Raw genomic sequence first — 27,643 nt, 5'->3', positions numbered from 1 at the left:
ACAGGATCTCAAGTCTGCATCTTGTACAGCAATTAACCACTAAGAAGAATGTATGCAGTGTGTTAATTATTGAAACTGTCCTAGCGATTTGATTTGAAACTGTCTCATTGCTATTTGTTTATCAATAAAATTATGAAAAAAAAACAAAGTCTTTTTTTTCTTTGTAGGAAAAACAGGTTCAGAAATCATTTATTAATTTTCCTGAAGTCTCTCCTATACTGAACGCATCTAAATTTCCTTAATGAAAGACTTTAAACCTACAGAAATTCAAAGTATAAGACCAACAGTTAAATTACATTGACAATATGAAAATAAACACCAGGTATGTATCAAGTTTCTTAGTGAGATTTAGAAAAATTAAAATCTGTTAAAATGGGTCATTTGAGGCAGTAGGCTCAATATAACATGAAATCCTTAAGGCAAAAAAGCCATTAAGACAAGCTTAAAATACTAAAAATTGAGAATTTAAAGTGCATGTCCCAAGAGGACAACCTAGATATCTTATTCAGATTTACACTCTGTATTTGTTCCTACCCACTGACTATTATAGAAATGCACAGAATACTAATTTCTGGGTGCATCTCAAGATAATAAAATACTTTGATCTACATCCACGAAAAGGCTCATCTTATCTACAAACTTTCTTTTCTTTTTTCCCCACCCTTCCACTTTGTTTGGCCCCAAAATCTGGCAGTGCCAAAGAGAACACAAGTGAGGCTCTGGGTGTCCTAACTTCTGGTTCATGGGACCACACGAGGGAAATGCTCACTGTGCACAGGCTCAAACCTGGGCTGTCTCAGTGCCCTCTCCTGGCCATGTGCACCACCAGTCTACTGTGGGGCCCATGCTGCTCCCTCAGCTCACATTTACCACAGATAGACTACCACCCACTCCACATCTTGAAGGGCTAAGCATCACTGAATGAAGTTGTTGGGTTTTGGTTTTTTTTTTTAAGATAAAAGAACTGATTAAAGCTTTCATATTCTTGAGGCTGTTAGACCTATTTGAACATGCAGTAAATTATGTACGGATATTCAAGACAGCCAAATCTCCACCAGGATCAGGACTCCAGAGACACTATCCTGGACACTGAGGCCACCAAGGAAGCTTCTGATAAACTAAAGTGAGTCTCAGTTGCCACACCTGGGAGGACAAAGCTGGTGACACACTTGCAAGCCAGCCAGCCACAGGGTCATTCTCATTCAGATTTCTTAAAAACACCATCCAGGTGGTCTTTGTGATTCTGGCTCCAAGAGTAGAGTTCAGTGAGCAGCGGACATCCAGTTCAGGGAGCTGTAGTGGGAAACAGATATGAAAGGGCACTGCAGAAAGATGTCACTGCAAGAGCTACAGGGAAGAAAAATTTGTTTGAGGCTCTGTGATGAGCAAATCCATCGAGAAAAGCTTAAGTAGAGGCAGATGGATAAAAAGGGAAAGCAGGAGAACACAAGACAGAGGCCACAGGGCCCCAAGGAGCAATGAAGTTCAAACCTGGCCTCCATAGAGGATGCTGTTGCTCTGGCCTTTGGTGAAGCAAAATAAAAGAGCTCAGCCACTGGATCAGTTTATGAATCCAGGATGCTAGAAAGAACTACACAGAGTTTATTTAAAGATGTTCACCCATCTGCAAGTTAACAGAGGACATGATAAAATCACAGACACTCCTGCCTTTAACTACTAACCACTTAAGTCACTTCACCTTCTTGGTCCTTTGTTACCTCAGCTGTTAGAGAGGGAGGGGAACAAGAGGATTTCTAACTTCTTGGCCAGATCTTAAAAAAAAGGGGGGGGGCAGATATCATATCCGCATCTTGTACAGCAATTAACCACTAGGAAGAATGTATGCAATGTGTTTAATTATTGAAACTGTCCCACCAATTTGATTTGAAAAAAATAAAAATTAAAAAAATTAAAAAATTTTTTAAAAAGGATCACTTAGTGAAAATGCTATAAGGTATGTGTGCAGTAATCTGCTATCTATTATGCCACTTTATATTTGTGTAGTGACACAACAATTATAGCTGTATTAACATTATAAATTGCACAATTACTGGTTGGAAGCAGAATAAAAACAGTATTTCCTATTCTCTATAAAGGCATTATGCCACGTATGGAGAAAATAAAAATTAAGCACAAAACAAATAAGTATTCCTCACAGAAATGAACTAAGACACTGTGAAACTCTTTCTTAGTTTTCTTCATCCCGTACCGCTGACCAGTTTAAGTGAATGCAGGTGAGGCAAGGCACAGCTTATGCAGCAGGCCACCCTGGCTGGGCATAGCCTGTGTCCTTGTGGTCCTTGGTCTGCAGCGAGCAGGGCAAGAGAGGTGATCTCAACTCCAGGAACAACCTCCCAGTGACGATAGAACTCTAGGCAAAAAATATTTCTCCCTTCCTGCCTCCATCCTCTATCTGTAAATAGTATTAATTAATGCTCAGTGTTTCTTCTACCTCCAAAAGGTGCTGCATCTAGGTAGTATAAGAAATTTTTGAGTTCTATGGAAGAAAAGTATTATAGGCAGTGAGTGACCATGTTAATGACAAACACCACTGATGCAATGACTTTTAAAAGCAAACTATAATGATCTAAACAAGGAGGAGAATTCTGGGACCCAGAGTGGCCAGTGGGTCACTAGCAAAGAGAGCAAGAAATGTGGCTGTAATAGCAACATGCCAACACATAGCCTCTGTCTCCCTACCTGGCCACAATGGGGCACATACTAGGTGCGAACAGCACAACTTCTGACTCATTTTTGCTTTTGTCTTTCTCCCTGCTCTCCTCCCCTCTCTTCTGCCCCTTCCTCCCAGCCACTCAAGTGTCCTTCATGGAAGGGTGCACTGTATCCTAGATATAGGCAAGGCCATCACATAACTAGCCCTGGAAAGAAAAATATGAGAACTCTGTGATCAGTGAGTGTGACAGGCAGAGGGTGGGGGAGTGGGGGTGCCCACCATGGTGTCCCTGGGATCTTCATGTTTGCTCCTTTTAGAGAAAACCTGAATCTCTTCTTGCCAGCCTGACAGGGTACATGCTGACCAGGTAGGCCGGCCTCACTTTTTTCAGATTCTATTTCATATATAGCTGTCCTTTCCTGTTCTAGCCCTGTAGCTTCTCCTGTAGCAGGCAGCAAGGGAGAGCCATTTCCTGAGGGCCAGTTAAAGTGAAGTGTTTTCACCCATCATCTCAGTAGGCACTGATATTTACTCCTTAGGAAATACTCAGAACCAGTAAACAGAGATGGACACATGAAAGCCAGAGGTGGCTCAGGAGATGCTATGAGGCAAGCTGAAGAGGATCTGTGCAAAACCCAGCATGTCAGAACTGTCTCTAAGCTATGGGAGAAACAGGCACCACCACTGCTGCGTTTAACGTTTGTGTCATATTCTTCGCTGTTGCTATGGTGAGGTTAAGAAGGGTGAGATGGGACTCAGAACTGCTGTCTAGAAGGAGCCTAGGTTGTACAACTGGCAGTTTAGCCCTGGTGAGAAGGGCAGATCCCAATACTTACATCCTCACTGATGCCCAGTTTGAGCAAGCTAGCCCACAGATGCCTCAGCCCTGAATCTTGATTGATCCTGGGTCCACCCCTGTATTTTCTCCCCTGTTCTGATGACTCCAGTCAAAGCACACAGCAGAGGCACCCTGACTAACTGGCGAACACTAATGTCTGTGTGATGCTATGTATATTCCTGAAATAGGGTATGATGAGATCACATGTGGTACACATCCTTAAAAACATTAGTATTTTCCAATCTACTTTTTATTGGTTAGAAGTAAAACAAAGTGGATCATATACTTAAAAGCACAGGGATTGTTTTTTCCAAGGACATACCATCCGAGAAATGGCTACCAAGTTAATACCCTAAGAATATCTATCAAGTGGTTATCCCATATCTACAGGAAACACAGATGCAATTTTCTTGGCTATCATGGCCTTAATATGAAATTTAAGCCCCAATCCAAGGGATATCTCTTGAGTTTAGGGAAGAGAAGCTTTGCTCAGAGAGCAGGACACAACCCTTACCTGGCATGACAATAGTCTGTGGGGTGGCTGCGTCAGCACTGAGGCAGAGACGGCCACCTTTGGCCAGTCTGTCACACAGCAGGGTGATGTGTTTCTTCAGCCGGCTTGTGTCTTTGGGGACATCCAGGTGGCTGTTGAGGTTCAAAGCCTGCTCCTTGGAACTCTTGGATAGGCAGGTCTTCAATAGGTGGGACACGGCAGCATCCACGGTCTCCTCCCAGCCCTGTAGGCAGAAGGCAGGAAGGCAATGCTGAGTCTCTGCAAAGAGGACAACAAGTCAAGTGGGCACTGCTGGCCAGGTTGTGCAGGCGATCACTCACAGGAAAGTGCTGGAACAAAGCCTGGGGTCTGTATGATGCTCCACGCCCTGGCCTGGGACTCAGCTCTGCCAGATGTCCACCTACAGCAAGGCACTGATTCCTCCCGACCTCCCACTAAGGGAGTGGGGAGACTGAGATGATCAGCGACCAGCCCTGTGTCAGGCAGAGCACAAGCAGTGACAGTCAGATTGGCCTCTGTGAAGCTCATTTGATGGCCTAGGGGGCTGCCTTTATTCTTCTCAAGAAAGATGGTCTAAACTGGAGATCCCTGGACACCTCAGAGACACCAAGGACACCTCTTTGCAGTAGAGAAAACCATACTGTCTCAGCTATGGTGCCATAGCTGTGGGGATACAGACCAAAACCAAAAGGCTTTCTTCAAGAGGGACTTTCTGAGATGCAGGGCCCATCTAATCCCATTCTATCTAATACCATTTCACTATCAAGTGACAAAAAGTGACATCCCATTTGTACTGGGAACAATGTGGCTGTGAAGTGCCATGTCATCTTGGCATCATGTGGTTGCAGTTCCAGGATCTCAGCACCATCAGCATTGTCACAGAGAATGTGGGAACTAGCAAGCCTGGCACAGAAGGGTCCCCTGAGTGCTCGCAGGTGATACTCATGAAAGCAGTGAGGACATGTGCAGAGGTCAGCTGATATATCCATGAGGTATCCCAAGGGCCCCGTAGGTAATTGGGTGACATCTCCATGAGGGCCCAAGAATTCCAGAACATGTGAGTGAAATGGGGGTGTTAGTACCAGTATGACCCCATTCGCACCCAAAGGCTTATAAGGCCAAGGGTACCATGGGCCAGACACAGTGGATTATAAAGGAAGACATTAAAGGAACTGATTCTCATAGAATCTTGTAGAATCACCCAAGCCCTTACACTGGAAGTTAAAAATCTCCGCCTCACAGAGAAGGAGGCTGAGGGGCCTCACTGCTGCTACCCTCCATCTTAAGCCTTCCTATGTGCCACCCTAGGCCACAACTCTTAGCCCCAAAGCTCAAGTCAGCACCTAAGGAGCATCTGCCCAGTGTTGCACTCTCTTCCCTCTACCTGCAATACCACCTCCTGTCAGCACCTAAGAAGCATCTGCCCAATGTTGTACCCTCTTCCCTCTACCTGCAGTACCACTTCCTGTCACTGTGGGCCAGTGCCTGGCCTCTGCCCTTGGTCTGGCCAGCTCCTGCACAGCCCCATGGGCCATCATCAGCCTGAGATCTGTTGTGCCCTGCTCCACCCAGTATTCTTTCCAGGGCCAGTCATGAGTTCCCTGACTGCCACAGTGCTTGGAACACAGACAAAGGTCCAGAAACATCTGTAGCATGGAAATGGTGAAAAGCAGAACCAGGATCCTAGAGATGAGAGGAAGTTTCTCAGGTCCTTCATATACAATGACCATGTGCCTAGGCAGGATCATCTTCAAGAGTCCAAATGACACAACTCTGAAACAGTTCACTCAGGACACATCTAAGTAGCGAGAAGTGACTCAGTGTCCAGCCCAAATCTGTTCCAGTAGGCTCCAGTCTAACTGCTCTTCTCCACACAGTCCTTTATATCTGTGAAAACAGCAGTTCTGTGCTCTCTCCTCTAAAACAAACATCCCAGTTCCTCCACCTCTTCCTTAGATAAACATGGTGTCGTGTTTTCTCTCCATACTGGCCACTCTACCTTGAATGCACTCCAGTTTTAAACACTTTGGAATTTATGCAGCTAAGTAGAGAACCCCAAATTGACCCCACAATCCAGTGTGGGGTGGAGAGTGCAGTATGGGACATTACCCTCCCTGTTTTCTGGGATTTTACTGGTTAGCTCAGCCCTGGTCACCCCAGGGTATAGCTGTGCCATACTCTTGACCCACATGGTGGGGGTAGCTGCCATGGTCTCCTCCTAGGCTCATGTGCTTGGTTCATTGGCCCAAGGTGCAGACCCTATAATATGTATATACCTAAAATGGATCTTCCCCTCATCACCATGATCACTTAATCAGGACTTTTTAACCTACTGACCCATTTTTATCAACTTGTTAGGGACCCTACTAGGCAAAAGCAAATATAAATGATTTTAAAATGACCTTAAAAATCCTTTCCTGGAGACCTCAAAAACTACAGAAACAGCTTCTAACCACAAACCACTAAAGAATAATAAACCACTGGTTAGTATAAAGATATCTCTCTACCATTACCAAAACCTAAGTTAGGCAAATACCTGAAATGGACTTTGTAGAAAAGAGATAGTAAATTAAGTAGTCCAAATATCACTAGAGAGAATAAATTTTGAAGTTGCTTCTGGAGCCTTGGATAAAGACCTTGGAAAAATAAGGAGCAAAGGTTCTTTGAACACAATTTGACATTTGTATGCTCTGTAATAATTTCAGTATTAAAACAATTTCTCTAAGAGTCTATTTATCTAAGTCAACTGTGGCAGGACCCCTCCCAAAGGAATGCAATGAGGGTCTTCTCAGAATGAAAAAAGAAAACATGGCAGTTAGCTTCTAGATACGCATGTGCAGTTCTAGTACAGCTCTCAACCTAAGATTGTACCAATTAGGCTGTTAGTGTGCTACCATTTAAGGAAGACAAAAACACAGTTGTATAAAAGGTAAAATTCTGCCCTGATTGGGGATCAGCCCTTTGGGTATTAGCCCACTGAGCCTGTGCTGGCACAACTGCTTCCTGAAAAGACAAGCCTCAGTATCCCATCTCTCTGCATGAGAATCATGTTCCATTTCATTGGGGGCTCACCCAGGATTTGGAGATGGTGTGTTCCCACCTCCTTTGTCATCAGGATTTGAACAACAGAGCACAGAGAGAAGTAGCCATGCCTGGCACCAAGGGACTATTTGACCCATCAGGGACTCTAGGCCCTCCTGGGGTGCCAGAGTGAGGACTCCAGATGTACAACAGAACCTGCTGAAGCCTAGGAACCAGCTCAGGTTCATTATGCCTTAGAGCCTGATCACCTCCCACAGCAGAGTTGCCTGTGTAGTTCCACAAGGAACAAAATCACAATTCTTAAGGTGCTAGGTGCTGGGCAACAGGATGGAGTCACTGTGTGTGTGGAAAGGTTTCTGACCTGACCAACGGCCCAAAGGGAGACAAAGAGGATTATTATAATCAGGCAACTTCATGCATGAACCAAGGTAAGAGAGTTGTGGAGGTGACTGAGTATTGCTTTGGCAGTGGGTTATCCTGTCCCTGTCCCAGGACAGTCTCTGATGAGACCTACAGCCTTGGGTGAGGTTGAGAAGGTTTTGAGTGAAACTGAAAGTAACTTAAGCTAAGATAACTTGGTGTATGCTAGAGATTGAGCCTTGGCTTTTGGAACAAACAGAATGGAAAATAAATGCACCTCCCCTGCAGGACAGGTTAGGAAACAGGCTCAAGGAACAAAATACTCCTTTTAATAGCCCCCTTGCACCCTTTGAACTATTGTGAAGGACTTGGGACAACCCATGGGGAAAAAACACAACAACCGACAACCAAAAAATAGAAAACTCGGATGAAAAAATGTTATTTCATTTGACCAAAAACCTCCATCCTCACCCCACCCTTCCTGCCAAAGTTCAGATCAGATGAAAACTGGGTATATCAATTGTTGGTTGAATTTGTTAATGATAGGGGGTCTCAGGAGGAGATAAATGACAACCGGTGTTGGTGACAACAACCAACTGTTCTCTTTCTCCTAAAAACCCAGACACTTGGTAAGAAACAAAAAGATTTACCTCCAGTTTCATCCTCTACAAGAAGCCCTCTGGAATCTCTAACCCCAGCATGTAATCCCTAATACCCCAACCAGTGGAATTGCTTCAATAGAAAATGGTGCCAGCCAAAGAAGACCCAATCCCTGGTGCAGCCATGCAAGGGAAGAAAGACTGACTTTATCCTAGGTCAAGAGGAAATTAAAAATTAATTAATTAATTATTTTTTTTAAAAAAAGAAAATTAAAAAGGTACTAAAACATGTTGAGAATCTTGTGTTTCCCCAAAGACTAAAAAGGGTACACAATTCCTCTTTCCCCTGAAGGAAGTTCTCCTGGGTGAGGGAGGAATTGGGTTATAAATCTTAGCTAATTGACAAATGCATTTTTGGCTTCCAGTTTAACTTGGTATTTTTGTTTAATTAATATACTTAAAACTTTTTTATCAATTATAAATTCTCACACTACAATTACAGGGTTAACTTACTCTTCTCTCTGCTTTCTGCTGATGATAGGGGTACTGATTCAAGATTACTTTAAAGTCTGTTGGCAGACAGTCAAGTTTAGAATTGCATCAATCTAAGACTAAGAAATAAAAAAGAAAAAGAAATAACTATAATAGAGAGGGACATAACCTGATGCAAACACAAAAAAATTGTTTTCATCCAGATGGAAAGGAAATGCTGTCTAAGTCCCTTATTAGAGAGGTCCTAACTTCTCTAGATCCTAGAGCAGAAAACCTGGGCATCCAGGTGTAGAGGGACAGAGACACATGGGAAATGATGTGCCTTAGAAACTGACAATTAAAAAGCTGAATGGCCTCCTGAGTATATAACCCAATATTATGGACCTGCCACCCCCAGTTACATGCTAAACCACAGATTAGAAGCAATTGTAGAAATTATAACCAATGAAACTGCCAAAGCTGTTTATCTAGTAGCCAAATAGCAAATCAAAGTGCATATTGCCATCTATCAAAATCAGTTGGTCTTAGATCACCTGCTAGCTTCAGAGGAAGACGTTTGTAAAAGCCTAACCTGAGCAACTGTTGCCTACAGGTGGCTCTTAAAAAAGTCATAGAAGAAATCAAAGATCAGACAAAAAAGATTGTTTATGTCCCAGTCCAGATCTAAAAAGGCTGAGATCCTGGGAAGTTGTTTAGATTATTTTCAACTTCTGAGGGGTTCAAAGCTCTCACAGTATTATATTTTTTATTTTAAGGGTTTGCTACTCCTGCTTGCCTAGCTCCCCTGGTTATAGTCTGTCTCCATTGAAGCAACAGTCTAAAGAACAATGGCCACCTACATGATAATTTTATACAAATAAGAACCTTTAAACCAAGATGATGCTTTTTGACTCAAAATAGGGGGGTCTGGGAATCAAAGGGGGAGAACGTGGCAGAGCCTCTCCCAAAGGAATGCAATGAGAGAGAAAAAATAGGCAACATGGAACAGTTAGTTCCTAGATACACATAGGCAGTTCTAGTATGGCTCTGTAGCATAGATTGCACCCAATCAGGCTGTAGCACATTAGTGTGCTACCATTTAATGGCAACAAAGACCCAACAATTATACAAAATGCAAAACTCCATAATGATCAGGTCTCAGCCTTTTGAGTATTAGCCCACTGACCCCACACTGGCAGGAATAAAGTTGTTTCCTGAGAAGATAAGCCTTGGTATCCCGCCTCTCTGTGGGAGAATCTTGCTATAAAAGCACTGTATTTATAAATAGGAAACAGTAGCTTATTATATAATTTAAGTAGATATAGCTCTACTTAGCACACAAGCATCATACAGAATTTCTGTTCCTATTGCCAACTTGCATAGCAAATACAAAAACAGGTCGCATTTAAGGTTTTAGCATGGGTATTAAGTATAAGGACTATAATGAGGCATGATGCAAATATTGAAAAAAAAATGCTGCTAAAATACAGTCATTATTTGGAGAGCCTGACCAGCTAAGTTAAAAAGTGATGAATAAGAAAAGGGAATGTTTATGAGACAAGGAGCTTTTCTAACATAAATACACGATGTGGTAGTTCACTGATCGCACATGTAGAACTCATCTAATGAAATGAGAAACAAGACTGCAGAATCTAGACTCACAAGTGAGAGAAATACTTAAAGGGAAGCTGTTTTACCACCTTTACGGTGTCTGAGTTCACTGCCTCTATACCCAGCTGTACAGCTAAGCACACGCATGCATATACGCGCACATCCACACACTCATACAACTAATCTTAATCATTTAAAGCTGCAGATCAAAATAAATAAAGCTGCAGATTAATTATACTAATTATTTCCCTTACTTACAAGAGTAAAAGAAAATCTTAATATGAGGAAAACATTCCTAAAAATGTCTTGGAAAGAACTAAGCATGTGCCCTTCAGGGAAAAGTGGTTTTTGTTTTAGTTCTCAAATCCACATCTTCCCCTAAATTGCAGGTGACCTGTGTATGGCTTTTAGAAAACACTATCAGGTGTGAAATGGAGGGAGGGAGAATAGAATGCATTGAAATGCACATGTTGCTCTTTTAATTTTCTTGTAGCTCTCCTCAGTATTGACTAGGCTTGTTGTGAGGGGGGGTGCCCTGACTAAGTCTAAAGTGATACAGCAACTGTGGTTTCCTTGGCTCCAAAATCTTAGGCTCTACCCACTGTGAGAGCTCTGTTTACTCGTTCTCTATAGACTGGCTATTGTGTCACTCACACACTGGGCTGCCTTGTTCCTACCAGATGTGCTAGAAGGAAGTGAACCCAGTAGCCATGGCCCAGCTGCCTGGCTTCCTCAATACCAAGATGCCTACGAGCATTCCTCTTCAGCTCCCTAGTTCTTAGCTTCCATGTCTTCCCTGCCTATGCAGAGGTTCCAGCGCTCCACTCAGGTTCCAGAAGTTGAGCTTCTGATTCTTCTGCTATACTCACCCTGCTGGTCTCATTGGTCACCATTGTAAGGCTCAAATTGCCATGACTCTCCCAGCACCCAATCTATTTGCCAGCATAGGCACTGTTTTCAGCAGAGACTCAGCTTAGCACCAAGGCTGTCCTTGTCAAACATAGGATGTTGTAAAAGAGGTAAGATAGGACAGGGAATCTAACTACCCAAACATGTGGACTCACCCCAAAATTTACACCAGATGCCTCAAGGACTTTGCCCATTGAGATCCAAGATAGTCAAAGAACTTTGATCACCAGTATTTATTAATATCTTCCTGTCTAATGTCCTTGTCTTCTTTCAACCCCTATAAAAAATGCTGCTTCTCTTTGTTCCACACAGATTGCCTTATTGCCCTCTGTCTGCCTGCATCCAGGTACTAAATCAAATGTCTGGTTGGCTTCGCAAAGCTGGCTGAGTGGTCTCTGCCCTCATTTCATTCTTTATAACCATATCTAAATACCAGTATCATGCACATGGCTTGTCAGAAATAAGAAGTAGGAAAAAGTCTAACTAGGTGTGAAAAGCTAGTTCCCTAGAGTACCTACCAAAGCTACCAAGAATAATGAAAGAATGGAAAAGGGCCATGGGTCAACTAAAACAGGTGACTCTAAGAAATCTGCTTTTAAGACATCTGGATTTTGATTTAACCTCATTCAGCTCCACTACCCCCTCCTTGCGTGACAATGCATTCAGTCTTTCTGGAGGATATTGGAGGTCTCAATAAACAGGAACAACATACTTCACTATGCCAATATTTCAGGGGAGGTACCATGGTCTGAAATCTTAAGTGGAAGACAACATGAAATAGGCAAATATATTCAGTTCTACTTTTTAAAAAATCAGAAAAGAAAAACACACCACTGAAATCCAAAATATAAAACCAATGTCCTTAAATATTTTTTGAAAGAAATTATAAACTCCTGTAAACTTATGTTACAATAGAAACACTATCACATCCTTAACTAAACTCACAAAATACCAGAGTATTGCTTGGTACCAAATGTAAAAAGTGAACTCTAAGAGAGTAAGCAAAAGTTAAACAAAAAGGGAGATCTATATAAAGAACAATTGACTGTGTGGTCATGGCCCAGGTTCCAGGAGAGGCTAGAAGACACACGTATGATGCCTGTCTTGCATTTAACACACGAAGACATGACAATTTTACATCACACTCACTTATCCAAAAATATTTTTTTGTGCAAAGGAAAAATATTTCCTCTTGAGAAGATATAAAAGATTCAAAATAAAAAGTGTTTGGTATGCATGACTCTGTAATTTTCTATATTGTCTCAGACCATACCTAACCAAGACAAGCAGAGTAATTGTATGAAAGTTCACTATAAACCTAATTCCAAGAATAAAACTTTGTACCTTAGTTGTAAATGACATATTTTATATGGCTGTAGAAGCTTTGCTGGATTTATCTGGATTCCTATTATTTCTATTTTCTATTATTTCTTCACTGAAGAGATCTGGAACAACAAATGTTATTTTACTATTGTTAAATCATAGGACTCCTGGGTCACAGACTCCCCAAATGCCAATGTATATGCTGGAATCCAGGAAAACCAGTGATAGCAAGGACAAGAGACAGGGGCTGGCCAGATAGCTCAGCAGACTAAAGCGCCTGCTTAGGCAGGCTCAGTGACTTGGGTTTGATCTCCAGCATGTTGTGCCAGTCCTGCCCCCAAGGCAGGCTGAGACCTCTATTGAGACTGGGCGTGGTGGTGCATGACTGTAATCCCAGTGTTTAGGAGGCTGAAAACAGGAGAATCACTATGAGTCCAATCTGTGTAGTGAGACCCTGTAGACTCTATACTAAATACAGAGAGAGGGAGGGAGGGAGGGAGGGAGGGAGAGAGAGAGAGAGAGAGAGAGAGAGAGAGAGAGAGAGAGAGAACAAAAGGCATCACCTCCCCTGAACAACGTTGCTCAGAGAAACTGCAAAGAATAAGCAATAGCCAAACTGAACAAAAAGTGTGCAGAAACACAGGAAATCATGAATTTAAACATAAGGCAACACACAATCCTTTTTTTCTGCTTTTCTCTCCTCCCTTCAGTCAGACTGTTTTCTCTGGAACCAAACAGAAGCTTCACCAGTTTAAGATGTATCTACCTACTTCTTTTTATCAGGGCTGACAATGGATATGACACAGCTACTGGAAAATCTGCTACCAGATTTCTACTACTACTTTCTTCAAGTAGAACTCAAGTTGTAAGAAAGTCTCTAGAAAAGTATACAAGATGATTGAGCTCCATATCATTCAAGGTGAGTGTCAATTTTTCATAGCAAGCTAAAATGAAGATAGAAGAAAGCTAATAATTTAGAGGTGATTATTTTAATCTATGTGTTATACAACTTTTAAACATCTGTTTACACTAAATAAAGCACTATTTTGAGCCCATGTAGTCATTTATTTAAAAATACTTATTTAGACCAATTGATGTATTTTATTAAATACACTGGTGCCTTGATTCACAAATTTAACTTTTTCCACAATTCTGGGAACCAAGCTGGATGATAACCAAATTAAATTCACTGGTTAGGTTCATTATTGACATGGTGAAATTTGACTAGGTCCTCATCCAGCTTGATTTGTGCCCAAAATCATGAAAAGAATTAATATCATAAACTGAGGCACCAATATATTGTAATTTTTTTTAAAAAAATCTGAATCAGATATAGATTCTCTCTTCAAAAACCTTAAGATCAGTGATAACTATCTTAAAAATATAATGATGCAGTAATGAAACATACTTAGAGAGGTACAGATAAAGCATTTTAGGAATCATATATTTTAGCCTACAACACTCAGCTCTCTTTCTAGAGTCACATCAAGAATTATTTGTCAAAGTGCTGGCAAGATAGCTCAGCAGACTAAGCACCTGCTTAGGCAAGCTCAGGGACCAAGGTTAGAGGCCCAGGTACAGCATGCCATGCCAGCCCCACCAGCACACTGAGCCAGTAATTGAGTCCAGGCATGGTGGTACAATAATCCCAGCACTGGGGAGGCTGAAAACAGGAGGATCACTACGAGTGCAAGCTGCATAGGGAGACCCTGTACAAAATACATTAAAAAAAGAATTATTTGTTAAATAAAAGTTATATAAGACAGCCCTTCGCATTTGTCTAACACAATAAGGTATCTTCTGATCACTTCTGTGCAAATATCAATTATATACTTTGAGTTCATTTTAGTCTTATGTGAAGAAGAAAACCACAAGTTGATTAAATATGTCAGCATTTTCTAGAATGGAAATCAACTCAGATAGACATAAATACAAAATACAAACCTATATTTATCCTTATTAAAGTGGTCACACTGAAGAAGAGTCCAATTTAGCATGACTTCTGAGTCAGAGGGTTGATTTCTGAGTAGCCCCTTAGTCTGAGCTCAAACCTTGCCTCTGTCTGAATTTGAGACTTTGAACACCCATCTGAATCTGCAACCTGGAACTAACAGCAGTAGGCAAAGCCACAAGTGCAAGTAGCTTCTGGAGAACTGATCCTGAAGTGCTCATAATGAGAAGGGAGGTGAAGGAGCTAAGGCAGAGAGACCTGTTAGCTGTTAACAGGCAGCTGTGCTGGATCTTGCCTGTCAGATGACTTTGGGACAAGGTGCTCACTTTCACTTCCACCTCCCTGCCTGAGGGATGAAGAAGCTTAGTTCAAATCTTTGGAATTCCACCAGCCACCGGCTGAGTGTGGTGATGATTTAACCTCTGCCACCTGGGGAAAATCCTCAGGCTAAAAGCCTGCAGGTGTACTGAGGAGGACAGTGACAAGGACAGCACCTGCCACTGGCTCCTCCTAGGATGGGACACGATGAGAACTAAAGAAGATAACGATTATAAGTCATCGTTAGTGCCTATGCATGTAAATGCTCAGTAGAAGTTGGTTTCCTATACTCCTTGAGTTGTGTGAGGCAAGCCAAGTTTGGGTAGATATGTGTTTAATTCCCCTCCTTTCTATCTTTACAAAACAAGGAAATCTTCCAATTACGAAGCTTATTGGATCTGATTCTGAGATTGGTAAAAACTATATGGAAATGTTTATGACCTTGAATTTAGGCCCAATAGTTTAGAAAGCAACTAACCACCTCTATCAAACCATAGAAGTTATATTTTATTTCCTAGGAAGTTGGACAGTTTCACCACTCCAAAAGGAAAAAAAATTCTTACTAACAGTATCAGTGATTTTATCCCTAAATTCTTATTGCTTGCAGTGACCAAGAACTGTGTTCCTGTGGTTCTCATAAACTGTATTTCAAGGAAATCTAAATTTAGGTTTCTTGACATGCTTCACAATCTTCCAGATTGAAAACAGGATCAGTGGAGACTAAACTTTCATTGCTACTCACAGTTTACTTATGGATTTTTCTTCAAAAAAAAAATCAACAACTGGTATGATTTTTCTTATTTATAGGAAATGTGCTTCTGGTCAAGGGTGCATGCTCCAAGATGGAAAATCAAGGCCTTGCCTTTTTCTTTAACATCCTTCCCCAAATTCAAACCACTTGCAAGCTCTCTCTTAATAAAAGTAGACTGTAATTATAATTCCATTACTGTGGGCTTACAATGATGCTACCACTACACACACAACATTTCTGGAGTGGGAATTTTGCACGCTGAGTGGCATCTCAAGCTGTCAGCATTTAGTCCCAACACACTGCAATGTCATCGCCTGTGTCTGTACAGTTTCTCCTGCTGTTCACATATGTCCCCTCCATTGATTCATGTTCACATTCATATCACCCCCTGGAACCAGCTGCCATTTGAAAATCTTTAAAAATGACACCATGACCTACCATCGAATAAAAAACAAAATCACTATGTGCAGAGAAAAGCATAACAATAGAGAACTAAAAATATAAATTTGAAATTAGTGAGTAGAGCATTCATGCATGGAGAACATCAGCAAGGCCATATTTTCCTAAAAAAAAAAAAAAATAATAACTGCCTGTCAAGATGTAAGACAAAAGACACTCTGGATGCTTTATCACTGAGACACATCCACACACATGACCATCCTATGTCAAGCAATACAACTAAAGTCAGCAAAACTTCCCATCTCTGGGATAGATGTGATTCAATTAATTAATGTATCATGCAGGATTACTATTACAATTATGATAATTAATATGCCTAACATGCCCAGCTGACTTAAGCACAGAAAATGCTTAACTTTCAATACCATGTGATTCAATTGAGCTAAGGAAAAAGGAAAAGTTTAGATTAGATCAGGAAGTCATGAAGGCACCAGTGGAATGACCTTAGGAAATGATACACCAACTAGGCAAGGCGGCACAGGTCTGTAATCCCAGCACTCTGGGAGGCTGAGACAGGAGAATCCCAAGCATGAACCCAGTTGAATATCATAGTGACTGAGAGATCCTGTCTTGAGAAATTTTTTAAAAATGGCTGGAAATGTAGCTCATTGCAAATGTCCTGGGTTCAATCCCCAGTACAGGGAGGGAAAGAAGGAAGGAAGGAAGGAAGGAAGGAAGGAAGGAAGGAAGGAAGGAAGGAAGGAAGGAAGGAAGGAAGGAAAGAAGGAAGGAGCAGTGAGCAAGATTGGGAGGGAAGGAGTGTGGAAGTAAGGAAGGAGATAGGTCAAAGCCGCATCAACAACACTTTCTGCAGGCCTGCCATGCCGCCTCCACCACCAGGGTACACTGTAATCCCAGCTCTTAGGAGGTTGTAAACAGGCGGATCAGTATGAGTCCAATCTAGCAGTGAGCCCCTGAACACCCAGTAGACCCTTCCCTAAAATACAAAACAAAACAAAACAAAAAAACACTTCTTAGCACACAGGCAGGACAGTGCTATGTGGGAAACACAGAGAGCCATGGCTGGTGTAAAGCGATTTAGAAGAAACAACTTGGAAAGTGATGTGTCAGGAATGCCTTAACCAACTAGTGTTGCTTATATACTGTATTTCTTTTTATTCAGGTGCAGGAATATTCAAGGATAGAATTTGTATCTAAAATGATAAAAACATAATATTACAGTTTTGTGCACTGGGGCTTTATTTATTATAAAAAGTGTCACAAACTAAGGAGCTGGATTCTTATTGCTGAAATAAAGTAGAGACAGTACCCACCATTCTAGGACACCTGTCACATGGCAGGCACCACATTGGGCACTTCAAGGCAAGCATCTTTATTAGTGCTTACAGCACCTTGAGATGTGTAGAGTGTCCCCATGAAAACCACACACCTTTAAGAAGTTTCTCAACAGGCCTCAGTTGTTATTTGTTTGTTTGCTTGCTTGCTTACTTACTTTTGTTTCTGGGATACTAAGGCTGACCCCAAGGTGTCTATGTGGTAAGCACATGCTCTGCCCCAGCTGTACCCCAGCCTAACTATGGGCTTCACTTCTTTAAGTTTATTGGCACAATTTAGATATACATACTGATCATATTCGTCATAGGGAATTTGTACCTGCATATGATATATCTTGATTCCTCTTTTCCCCAATCCCCTCCTCTCTCTTCAACTCTTCTTTCCCTCCTTATTTACAAAGCTTTGTTTCTATTTTATCTTCCTTCATCATTTTTCCCTTTTCCTCCCCTTCTTTTCTCCCTCCCCTTCTTTTGAACCACTTCTTCCTATTTCACAATACCTATTATACACTTTGGTCCTTATTTACATAAGATTTCTCACACCAGAGAATCAATGTGATATTTATACAGAAGTGATCAATTTATTTCACTTAAAACTATAGTTTAAGGTGTATCCATTTACCTAGAAATGTCTCGAGTTTATCCTTTTTTATAGCTGCATAGTTTCTTAGTTGATGAGCATTTGGGTTGTTTGAAGATTAACTATTATAATCTATGTGTGCATTTAACTATTATAAACATGAGTATGCATATATCACCATGGTATGATGCTCTTAATTGTTCTGGGAAGATACCCAGAAAGGGAACAGCTAGATCAAATGGGACCTCCAATTCTAGTTTGTTGAGGTATCTCCACGCTGATGTCCACAGGGGTTGTACCACTCTACTCTGCCACCAACACCACAGGTTTCCTTTTTCCCTGTAGCCCCACCAACATTTTGTTTTATTTGATTTCTTGATGGTAGCTGTTCTTTCTGGAATGAGATAGAACCTCAGTATTTTTTAAATTTGTTTCTCTACAATGACAAGTGAGGCAATGACAAGTGATGTTGAACAATTTTTCATGTATTTATTTGACATTTGTATTTCTTCCTCTGAGAATTGTGTATTAATCTCAAATACTCATATTTGGATTGGGATTTTGAATTTGAGGGATCTGGATTTTTTCCACTTCCCTGTATGTTCTAGATATTAGTCCTTTGTCTGAGGGAAAACTGGCTAAAATTTTTTCACCCATGGTGGGCTGTCATTTCATTCTATAGGTTATTTATTCTTTTTAATAAAATGAACCCCATTTGTTGCTTCTTTGTAATATTTTTCATGCAATCAGGGTTTTTTGGGGGGAGGGTCTACAGGGTGTTCAGGGTCTTACTACTAGAGCAGACTCATAGTAATCCGCCTGTTTACAGCCTCCCAAAAGTTGGGATTACAGGTGCGTGCCACCAAACCCAGTCTCAACTGCCATCTCAGCCTGCCCTGGGATGTGGGGTTGGCACAGCAAGCCCAGGGATTGAACCACTGGCCCCTGTGCCTGCTTGTAGGCACTTTAATCTGCTGAGCTATTTGGCTGGCCCTAAAATGTTTTTTTCTTGGGGTGGGTGTACTTGAGTGATTGAACTCAGGACCTTGTGCTTGCCAGGCAAGCGCTTATTCTACTGAGTTATCTCCCCAGTGCAATCAGGGCTTTGTTCATGAAATCTTTGCCTATACTTATGTCCTCAAGGTTCTACTTATTCTCTCTTCCAGTAGATTTAGTGTTTCTATTTCAATGTTTAGATTCAATGTTTAGATCTTTGATCCATTTCAATTTTAGTTTAGTGTTTGGTGATAGACATGGGTCTAGTCTTTGCCATGGGGAAAAATACTTTTTTCACACTATTTATTAAAGAAGCTATTTTCTTCCAGTGAACATGTTTGGTCCCTTTGTAAAGATAAGGTGGCTGAGTATATCTGGAATTGGTTCTAGATCTTGTAATCTGTTCCACTGATCTTCAGTCCCTTTTGTTTCTTTCCTTGCTTATTACTTTGTTTGTTCTAGTACCATGCTTTTTTATCACAGTAGTTTTGTAGATATATTATTTCAAGTCAGGGGTTGTAAAGCCCCCACCTTGTCATTGTTACCTAGGATTGTTTTTGCTATTCTAGATTTCTTCAGCCTTTAAACTATGGCTCGGCACCTTAGCTTGTTCCATTATCTGGTTATATGATTATCACAATTACTTCACATTACTTCAGTCTTCCAGATGGCATAGATAACCAAATACCAAAAACCTAAATCTGAAATAAAAGTCTCTCAAAAAAAACTCAAAGTGTGATTCAGTCCACCAAAAGTAAGTGGGCAATGTCATTTTCAGTTGTTTTGTTTAAGAATACAATTGGTCCGCATACACACAAAATTTTATTATACATTTGAGTGTTTCATTGGAGAAATATCTTTTTATGTTCAATGTTTATTATATCCCCATAAATCCTTTATTTAGGCCACAGCCAAACCTAATGAAGTCCAGACTGTGTGGTGGAATAAACAGTTCAGGAAAGGTTGTATAGGAAATGTAGACAGAAGCTCCCTGAACAACAGCCACAGCCTGATCCTATAAGACCTCAGCCTGCACTTCTGATCTGCAAACTCTACACTCTGTGGTGAGGTAGGAGGCCAATAGAGAGCTGGGCATTTAAGGTCCTAATACTGAGTTGCCCCTGGTATCCTCTGTTCACTGTTCAGGAAGAATAGAAAGTGAAAGAAGCTGAAGCCCAATCTGAATGGCTACCCTCTCCTTTCTTCAAAGTGGAACTAGCCCTGTGGTATGAACTACAGCTCACCGCTGAACAGAGAAAGAAGCTGAAACTTGCCTAAGGGAACAGAATCAGTATGTATTTGCTCAAAAAGGGATATAAGTCCCAGTGTGGCACAGTACTGTTCTATTCAGTTGATATATACCACAGTTTATACTTTGCAACTATGAACATTTAGGTTGCTTTGGTTCTTCATAATTGTGATATTTTTACGTTACTTTTTTTTTTTTTTTTTTTTTTTTTTTTTTGGTACTGGGGATTGAACTAGGACCTTGTGCTTGCTAGTTAGGTGCTTAAGTCACTGAGCTATCTCCCTGGTCCTAATTAACTGCTTTTTCAAAGTGTGCTAATTTAGATTTCTGACATAGGAACAGTTTTATGACCCCTCTTAGTGTTTCCTGGAAAGACTGTACCAGAACTGTTGGTCATGTCTCTCTCACTGTTTGCTGGACCACTTATTACCATCTTTGCTGAGTTAATAAAAGTGCACTGTATCTCAGAGTCTCTAATTCGTGCACATTTACCATTGGTAAGATTGAACACTTCTGTGTCACTCATTTGGGTGAAAAGCTTTGTGAATGAATGTGTGTATGGTCATGTACAGCATGAAAACCAGACTCCACTCTGGGGAACGCATTGTGAGGTGATTATTTCACTGTGCTGACATTGTGGACAGCACTTGCACAAACAAAGATGGCTACAAAGTTTCTAGGTGATTTCTCTCTCACAAAGTTATGGTACTTGCAGTCCACCATCTACTACAATGTCGTCACCTTTCATGTGACTATACAGTGTACTGGTTTAGCTATCAATATAACTATATTTTACCATCTTTATGGGAGCCAATTGGCTTTGCTCTTACACAACCCAAGAGCATCTGGGACAGCTTACAAAACAAGAAGCAGACAACATGTAGGTAGTATGCTTCCCCTCCAAAAAGTGCTTTAACGAAACTTTATACAGTTTTTAGAAGAGCACCTGTAAATATGTGAAATATTTAAAAAATGGATTATCAAGTAATCCCCATAGGATTCTTTATATCAGTTATACTGCAATTGCTTTAATTCTGTGTAAATGCAAAAAATCTGATCTTAAATTTACTAAAAATGCATGACAAACACAAGAATGTCAGAATGTATAAAGAGAATTAAACTGTGACATGCTGCAAGTGAAGTTTACAGAAGGATGGGACCCAGAACAAAAGGAGGAAATGGATGCTGTACCACCTCTTGGGCAGAGAAGGGTGGGGGCAGAGGATAAGGTCTATAGTGAGGACAAAAGCACCACCAGCTCTGCTCTGAGGGAAAGAGGCTGTGCAGCTATAGGAACTCAGTATTCCCATAACATGAAGAGGGAAGATGGGGATGCTAGAAAATACTGCCAAATACCCAAAGGTCCTCATTTCTGGCCCTGGGCACCAGGCCAGAGAGCCTCAAAAAGGGTAGAAGCAAAGGTTTAGCAGAAACAGTAGGCTGAGGCCCATACAGATGCACAGGCTTGCACTACAGACATAGGCCAAGGGGCTGCATGGGATGCCATGTCAGGAAGACAGGTGGAAAAGCCAGGGCTTGGCTCAGGGACTTCCCGGAATCACTTCAAAAGGAGCCCTGACAGGCCAGGGTGTCCCTCATGTGAGGACAGAGACACACAGCTGCTGGAAGATGGCAAGAGGGGTGCGGGTTTTAAAGAGTCTTTTAGAAAAGAAAAAATAAATAAATAAATAAATAATAATAAAAAAAAGATATTTAAGAGACTGGAATCACACCTTAAAAAAAAAATAGTCTTTTAGATAAATTAACATGCAAGCTTCTAGTCAGGAATCAAATTTATAAGCATTATGAGAAAGACAATCATTATTCTCCTTACTGCTGCACAAGCAACAAAATTTGAGGGCATATGAGAAAAGGGATGCCTCAATTCTTCACTCTCTTTTTAAAATACACAACTAATGTCAAGTGTGTCCACTGAAACATTATATTTTATGTACACCAGGAAAAGCTTAAAAATTACCCGTTGCTGAGTGTGGCAGTATATGCCTATAATCCCACTACTTGGGATGCTGAGGCAAGATAGTGCTGAGCTCAACATAGTGAGCTCAAGATCTAGCCCAACCTACATAGCAAGACCCTGTCTCAAAACAAACAAATTTACTTGTACAACTTGTATACCATTTTCTGCTTGGCTCCTATTCTATGTATTTCAATTATTCTAGTTTTTAAAACAGTATCTTAGTTATTTTATCAGTACTGGGACAAAAATATGTGCCATCCACAAGTTAAAGGAGGAAAGGCTTACTTTTGCTCATAGTTCATATGGGTTTCACTTCGTGATTGGTTCCAAGGCAGGGCAGCATGGCAAAGGCGATAGTACAGGTGAAAACGTGCATGGAGTGGCAGACAGGAGGCAGTAAGCCTGTCTTCCATCTTCCCCTTTACTCCATTTAGGCTGCAAACCTATTGGTTGGTGCCACCCACACCCACTGTGGCCTTTCCACTACCCACACTCAGAATTAAGCTAAAGCAATCAGTTGACTAATATAGTCATCACACACCCTTAATCCATATTCACATACTCTAGATCCAATGACCTTTAAAAAGCTCTCTATATAAGCCTCAGAAAGGTGTGTTATAGTTAACCCTGATGAAACAGAATATTATAGAATTAAAGAACAGCAGTTAAATCTAGAGCACAACAGCATGAGATTATGTGTTCAGTATAAATATAAAACTAATTCTTATTATCTTGCTGCCTAAGATCATGGGAATTCCCAAAGTATTTATCTTCTACACCATGTTCCAGAGACAGAATTATGATGATACTTGACATAAAGGCATAAAGGCATAAAGGCTGACTTAATACTAACACCAGACTTCCTTCTCCTGTTTGCTTTTTAAGACGAGGTCATTAATAACAGCAATGACCAGCATCTTGGTCATCATTCAACCCAGACAGCAGGCACAATGGCCCTTAGATCAAATCTGACCTGTGACATAGATGTCTCTAAACCTTGTAAGTGAGCCTGCTAAGTCCCTATACACAACAGGATTTCCTATTATAAACATCTATTTTCTCACATGAACCATGTTGAGTATGTTAAAAATAAAGTTTCTCTTTCCATATCTGCTTTTAAAAGAAATAATCAATCAAAAAGTAAAGATGAATGTCCATGTTTCCTTCCTTGCAAAGTAAATTTCCAGCTTAACTTTCCCAGGGAATTTTAAAGCTGAGTATAAGAGAAGGTTAACTATTAGGCCCTTAAGAACACAATAGTGCTTTTTTTCTTTTTGCAAATAGTACATAATATCTACTAAAGACATAGAGTGTACTTTTAAAGAAAGAAAATGTCAAGCAAACTGCTATGCACTGTGCCAATACCTCTTCCAACTCCAGACTTTATACAACCAGGTCCCAAACCAGTGTGCTGTTGCTTCTGTCACAGGAGGCTCCTCTGGGTTTAAAGGTCATACTGTACACCAGACAGAAGTCTGACACAGCTCACCTTGAGATACCTGTACCATTCCTGCTTTCCTCTTTGCTCCACTGCCATCGGCTAGGTGAGAAATCTTAATCATCTAAGCTGTTTACTGTGATAATGAGAAGTAGATCTGAACAGAGATTTGCAATAGCAAAGAGTCTTTATTCACACATCAACTTCAGATGAAGACATTGCCTGGAACAGTGTCTTTTGAAAGATTCAGTGGCCATGTGCAGGTTCACTGGGCAAAGATTCATGATGAGTGCGAGGTACCCCAAGGCCATACAAAGTGTGCACTGGTCAGCTTTCTGTCACTGCGAAGAATACCTGAGACACTCAACATGTAAAGAGGAAAAGTTTACTTCAGCTTCTGGTGGCAGAGATTTCAGACCATGGTCACTTGGTCCTTTGTCTTTGGGCCTAGGTGATGCAGTGCATTATGGTGGGAGGAGCTGCCAGTGTCACAGCAGTGGGGGAGCAAGAGCAAGAGGGAAGGGCACAGAGAGGCAGGTTTTGTACTAGAACCAGTCTGAGTAGATTAACTAGTCTCAATCTCAAAAAAAAAAAAAAAAAAAAAAAAAGAGCTGTGGTTATAACTCAAAGGTGAACACTTGTGAGGCCCTGGATTTAATCCTCAGCACTACACAAAAAATAAATAAATAAATAAATAAATAAAAAGAAACAGTTTCTTAGTTCCTTCACAAATTGCGAAGACAAAATACTCAATATCTAAAGTTAAACGCCAAAAAAGTTCATTTTTAGCTCACAATTTATAGAAGTTTCAGTCTACAATCAGTTGACTGGGAGGCATATGGCAGAGGGCAACAGTTCATGGCTACGAAAGACAGCAATGCAATAAGGGAAAGAAGAGAGAGAAGACAAGCCTCTTTCTGTCCCTTACATTTTATGCAGGTTACCCACCCTAGGGTAGGTGTAATACTCATACCTTAATCTCAGCCTTAAACTACAAATCAATTATACTAGATTCAGCTATCTCTGAAAAAGCCCCATATAAAACTGCATGAAGCTTTGGGGGACATCTAGACACAAAGCACAACAGACAGGTTCCCGATATCATGGGCACAACCCCAGTAAGCTCACTTCCTCCCAAGAGGCCCCACCTTCCAAAGGTGGCCCAACCCAATAGCACTACAGGCTGGGGGCCAAACCTTTACCACACTGGGAAATGCTCTAGACCACAGCAAAGGGGAGCAAGACCACTAAACCAGCCTCTTGCTTCCCCTCTGTGTCAGAGCAGAGACCCCTATAGAAGTTTCCTGTTCTTGGAAGAATAGGTTTGAACAGATGACCAGGCTGATCCTAGGATAACAGTAAAGGGTTGCTAAGGCAACCACTATGGAAGGACTTCCTGTTAGTACAACCCTGCTCTCAGGGATCAAGCTGTGCTGAGGTGAACTCAGTGATAAATCTCTTTCCTCTTGGTGTGGGCTGTGCCATACAATAAAGATGGGAATGTCGTGTATCTGTGCTGTCCAACATGGTAAACACTCAGCACAGAGATCTATGGAAAGCTGAAACAATAGCCAATGAAATACTAAGTCTCATTTTATTTCACTTTAATTTATTTAAATTTCACATGTCAAGTGCATACCACATGGGACTGCAAAATCTAGAAAGTTTGCCTGCAATGTTAAAGTCAGATCACAGGGCACAGTTTCGAAGTCTATTTCCTGAGGTGTGCTGTGTGTCTAGAGCACTGCCTAAAACACTAGTGGGTGCTCAACATTATCCACTGGATGAAGGAATGATCTGGTGAAAGATCTGTATTATTAGGCCAGCCCTGAAATACAGAAGGGTTACAGTTTTTGGCTTCTGTGCAACTCAAGAAGGGAGCTGTGTCCTAAATCACAAACACTCGCAGACTCAGCCAGCAACAGGCCTCACTGATTCTGCATAGTAGATACAGTGTTTTCTATACAACTCCAAGCAGATGGAGGTCAGCAGCAGTGTTTAAATTCCACACTAGGGGTGCATATACTCTGAAATATGAAAAGTGGGAAAATAATTCTGAGGGGTGCAGATGAGTGGTAGAGTATTGCTTAGCCCATTTGAGGGCCACAGGTTGATTCTACAGCACCAGATAAGCTGTACGAATGCTCCTTTATGTACTGTGATAAATCTATTTTAGGCAAAACTTCACCATCATAGGAAGATGCTAGTCATGATTAAAAGAGTATCACATCCACTGATGGAACAGATTTCAGGAGTGCTTTCTAGAGATACCAAACAGAACATTTCATGTTTCTCCTAAAGTGAAAGGATATGGGTATGCTTACAAAAAACACATCTGGTATATATAAGTTTCAGCACCTTAAAAAATTATATATATATAATGGTCTGAAAAACCAGCATTTACTTGCCCTAATATAGCCAAAAAACCTCCAAAAATAAAATAAATGGAAAAGCATTATTAAAGAGATAGATTAAAGAAAACAATGATTCTATTCCAAACACAATGTTATTTTAATAAAATGTTCATGATGTGATACAAACAGCAGTGCCATTCTTTGTAATACTAAATTCTAAATAGTTATGCCTTATGAATCCAATACCACTAGGGATTGAATATTCCACAGTTTACTGTTGCATTTAACCTGCCCGTTGACAGATACCATCTAAATAAAAACACAACAAATCATTATGCAGAGCTGTCTGAAATATAAATGTGCCAAATAAGATATCTTGGGTACATTTTTTCCCCCTCTCAGTACTGTGGAGACATCTGACGTTGAGCTGAGAGTCTCTTCTGCAGACGCTGTCCACATGTCTAAAGTCCCCCCACTGCCTGCACATGTATTCTGCCATCTACCCTCAACTTAACCATCTGAATTACATGCAGATTTCTGTGGTATCATAATAACTTCAATATGGAATATATTTCCTACATTCTGGTAAGAGACTCCTTTCTTCCCGGCCTCACCCTCCTTCCCAGTTATTTTGGGTTTGCATATTCCATTTTCACATCTCAGTGGGATGCCCATCACATATTTGTGAAGGCTAAAGCATGGGTAAGGGGCTGTGAACTAGCATGTCAAAGATGCATGCTGCACACGTAGCAGCATTAAAGAATGGAAAAGTATTCTTTTTTCCCCTCAAGCCATATAAGCTGTCTCAACAATGTAAGACCAAAGTGAACACCACAACCTTTAATTAAAGATGAAGAGCATAACGCAGAGTATTAAAGTGTCTTTTTTGATTCATTCTTCTCCAAGTTACATTTTTAATCATATGTCTTGTCTTATTAATAACGTCAACAGACATAATGCATGTGCACACCTCCTAATCTCAGCAGATTCAGTGCAGCTGAGAGTTGCTCTGTGCCTGTCTTGGGAGGTGGGCCAGCAGGGCTCTAACAGGAGGCCACACATGCTCACCTGCACCAGGCTGAGCCCACTCACACCTCCCAGGCAGGTGAGTCTGCTCTTCATGATCTCTAGTGTAGAAAAGACTACCATCTGCCTGGGAACCAGTTCCTACACTTAAAACCTATACCTCCTGAAATTCTTCATACCTCAGGGATAACTCCCTGCCCAAGAGCTGTGCAGTCACACTGGTCCCTGTGACAGAAAGGTCTCCTGCCTGACTTAGTGTTTTGTCACCATCTTGAAATTCTTAATAATTTCATCTTTGAATTGATGATCAGTAAGTAAGGGAGCAATGAAGTGTGAAGACAGAAAGGGAAATGTGTGCAATATGCGTACCCCACTCCCCACCTGCTCGCTCCTGCAACATCCTCACACACCAGGGTAAGTTCAGAACTCCTACACTGTAGGAAAAGCAGCACAGTCATGAAGTCCAAAGAAGGTGTGTGCTGTCCTGACTGAATAAGTGGATACTGTCAGCAAAGAAAAGCTTCCACTCAAACTAGAATATGGTTTAAATAAAAAAGAATTCAAAATAACATGAATGGCTACAAAAGTTCACTGTATTTTTGCTCCTACTTCTTCCCTGTGTTTTCTGACCACTAACATGAATACAGTAACACAGGAACGAAAAGAAAGGTAGGGAAACACAGGGCCTTATTTCCTCATTAGCAACTTTGGGGGGTTCAGTGTTGGTAAATGGGCTCTGTAATGGATATGTGTGATTGTGTCAACTTAAATGGCTTGGGACTAAGATGTTTGAAATGCAGTGAGATAGTGAGGTTAAGCTTGATAGCCTAAATCATTTGATAATAACAATAAGCTTGTCTTCTGGATGGTTAACAACCTAAGTTTGCAGAACAAAATTGGAGAAAAA

General features: G+C 41.0%; 1 protein-coding gene across 1 annotated transcript in view; it reads right to left on the bottom strand.

Moving 5' to 3' along the window:
• The window catches only part of LOC101569605 (protein PTHB1), a gene marked incomplete at its 5' end in the record, with an annotated part of 267,164 nt that overhangs the window by 74,901 nt on the left and 164,620 nt on the right, over positions 1-27,643 (bottom strand). The window contains one exon of the mRNA XM_004647823.2: positions 4,027-4,249. Within this exon, the coding sequence (XP_004647880.1) occupies positions 4,027-4,249 (223 nt within the window). The remainder of the gene's footprint in view (positions 1-4,026; positions 4,250-27,643) is intronic.

This window comes from Octodon degus, unplaced genomic scaffold (assembly GCF_000260255.1).
Source record: "Octodon degus isolate 3935 unplaced genomic scaffold, OctDeg1.0 scaffold00330, whole genome shotgun sequence".
NCBI classification, from domain to species: Eukaryota; Metazoa; Chordata; class Mammalia; order Rodentia; family Octodontidae; genus Octodon; species Octodon degus.
The sequence above is the reverse complement of the archived record's forward strand: the minus strand, read 5'-3'. Positions and strand labels throughout refer to the sequence as shown.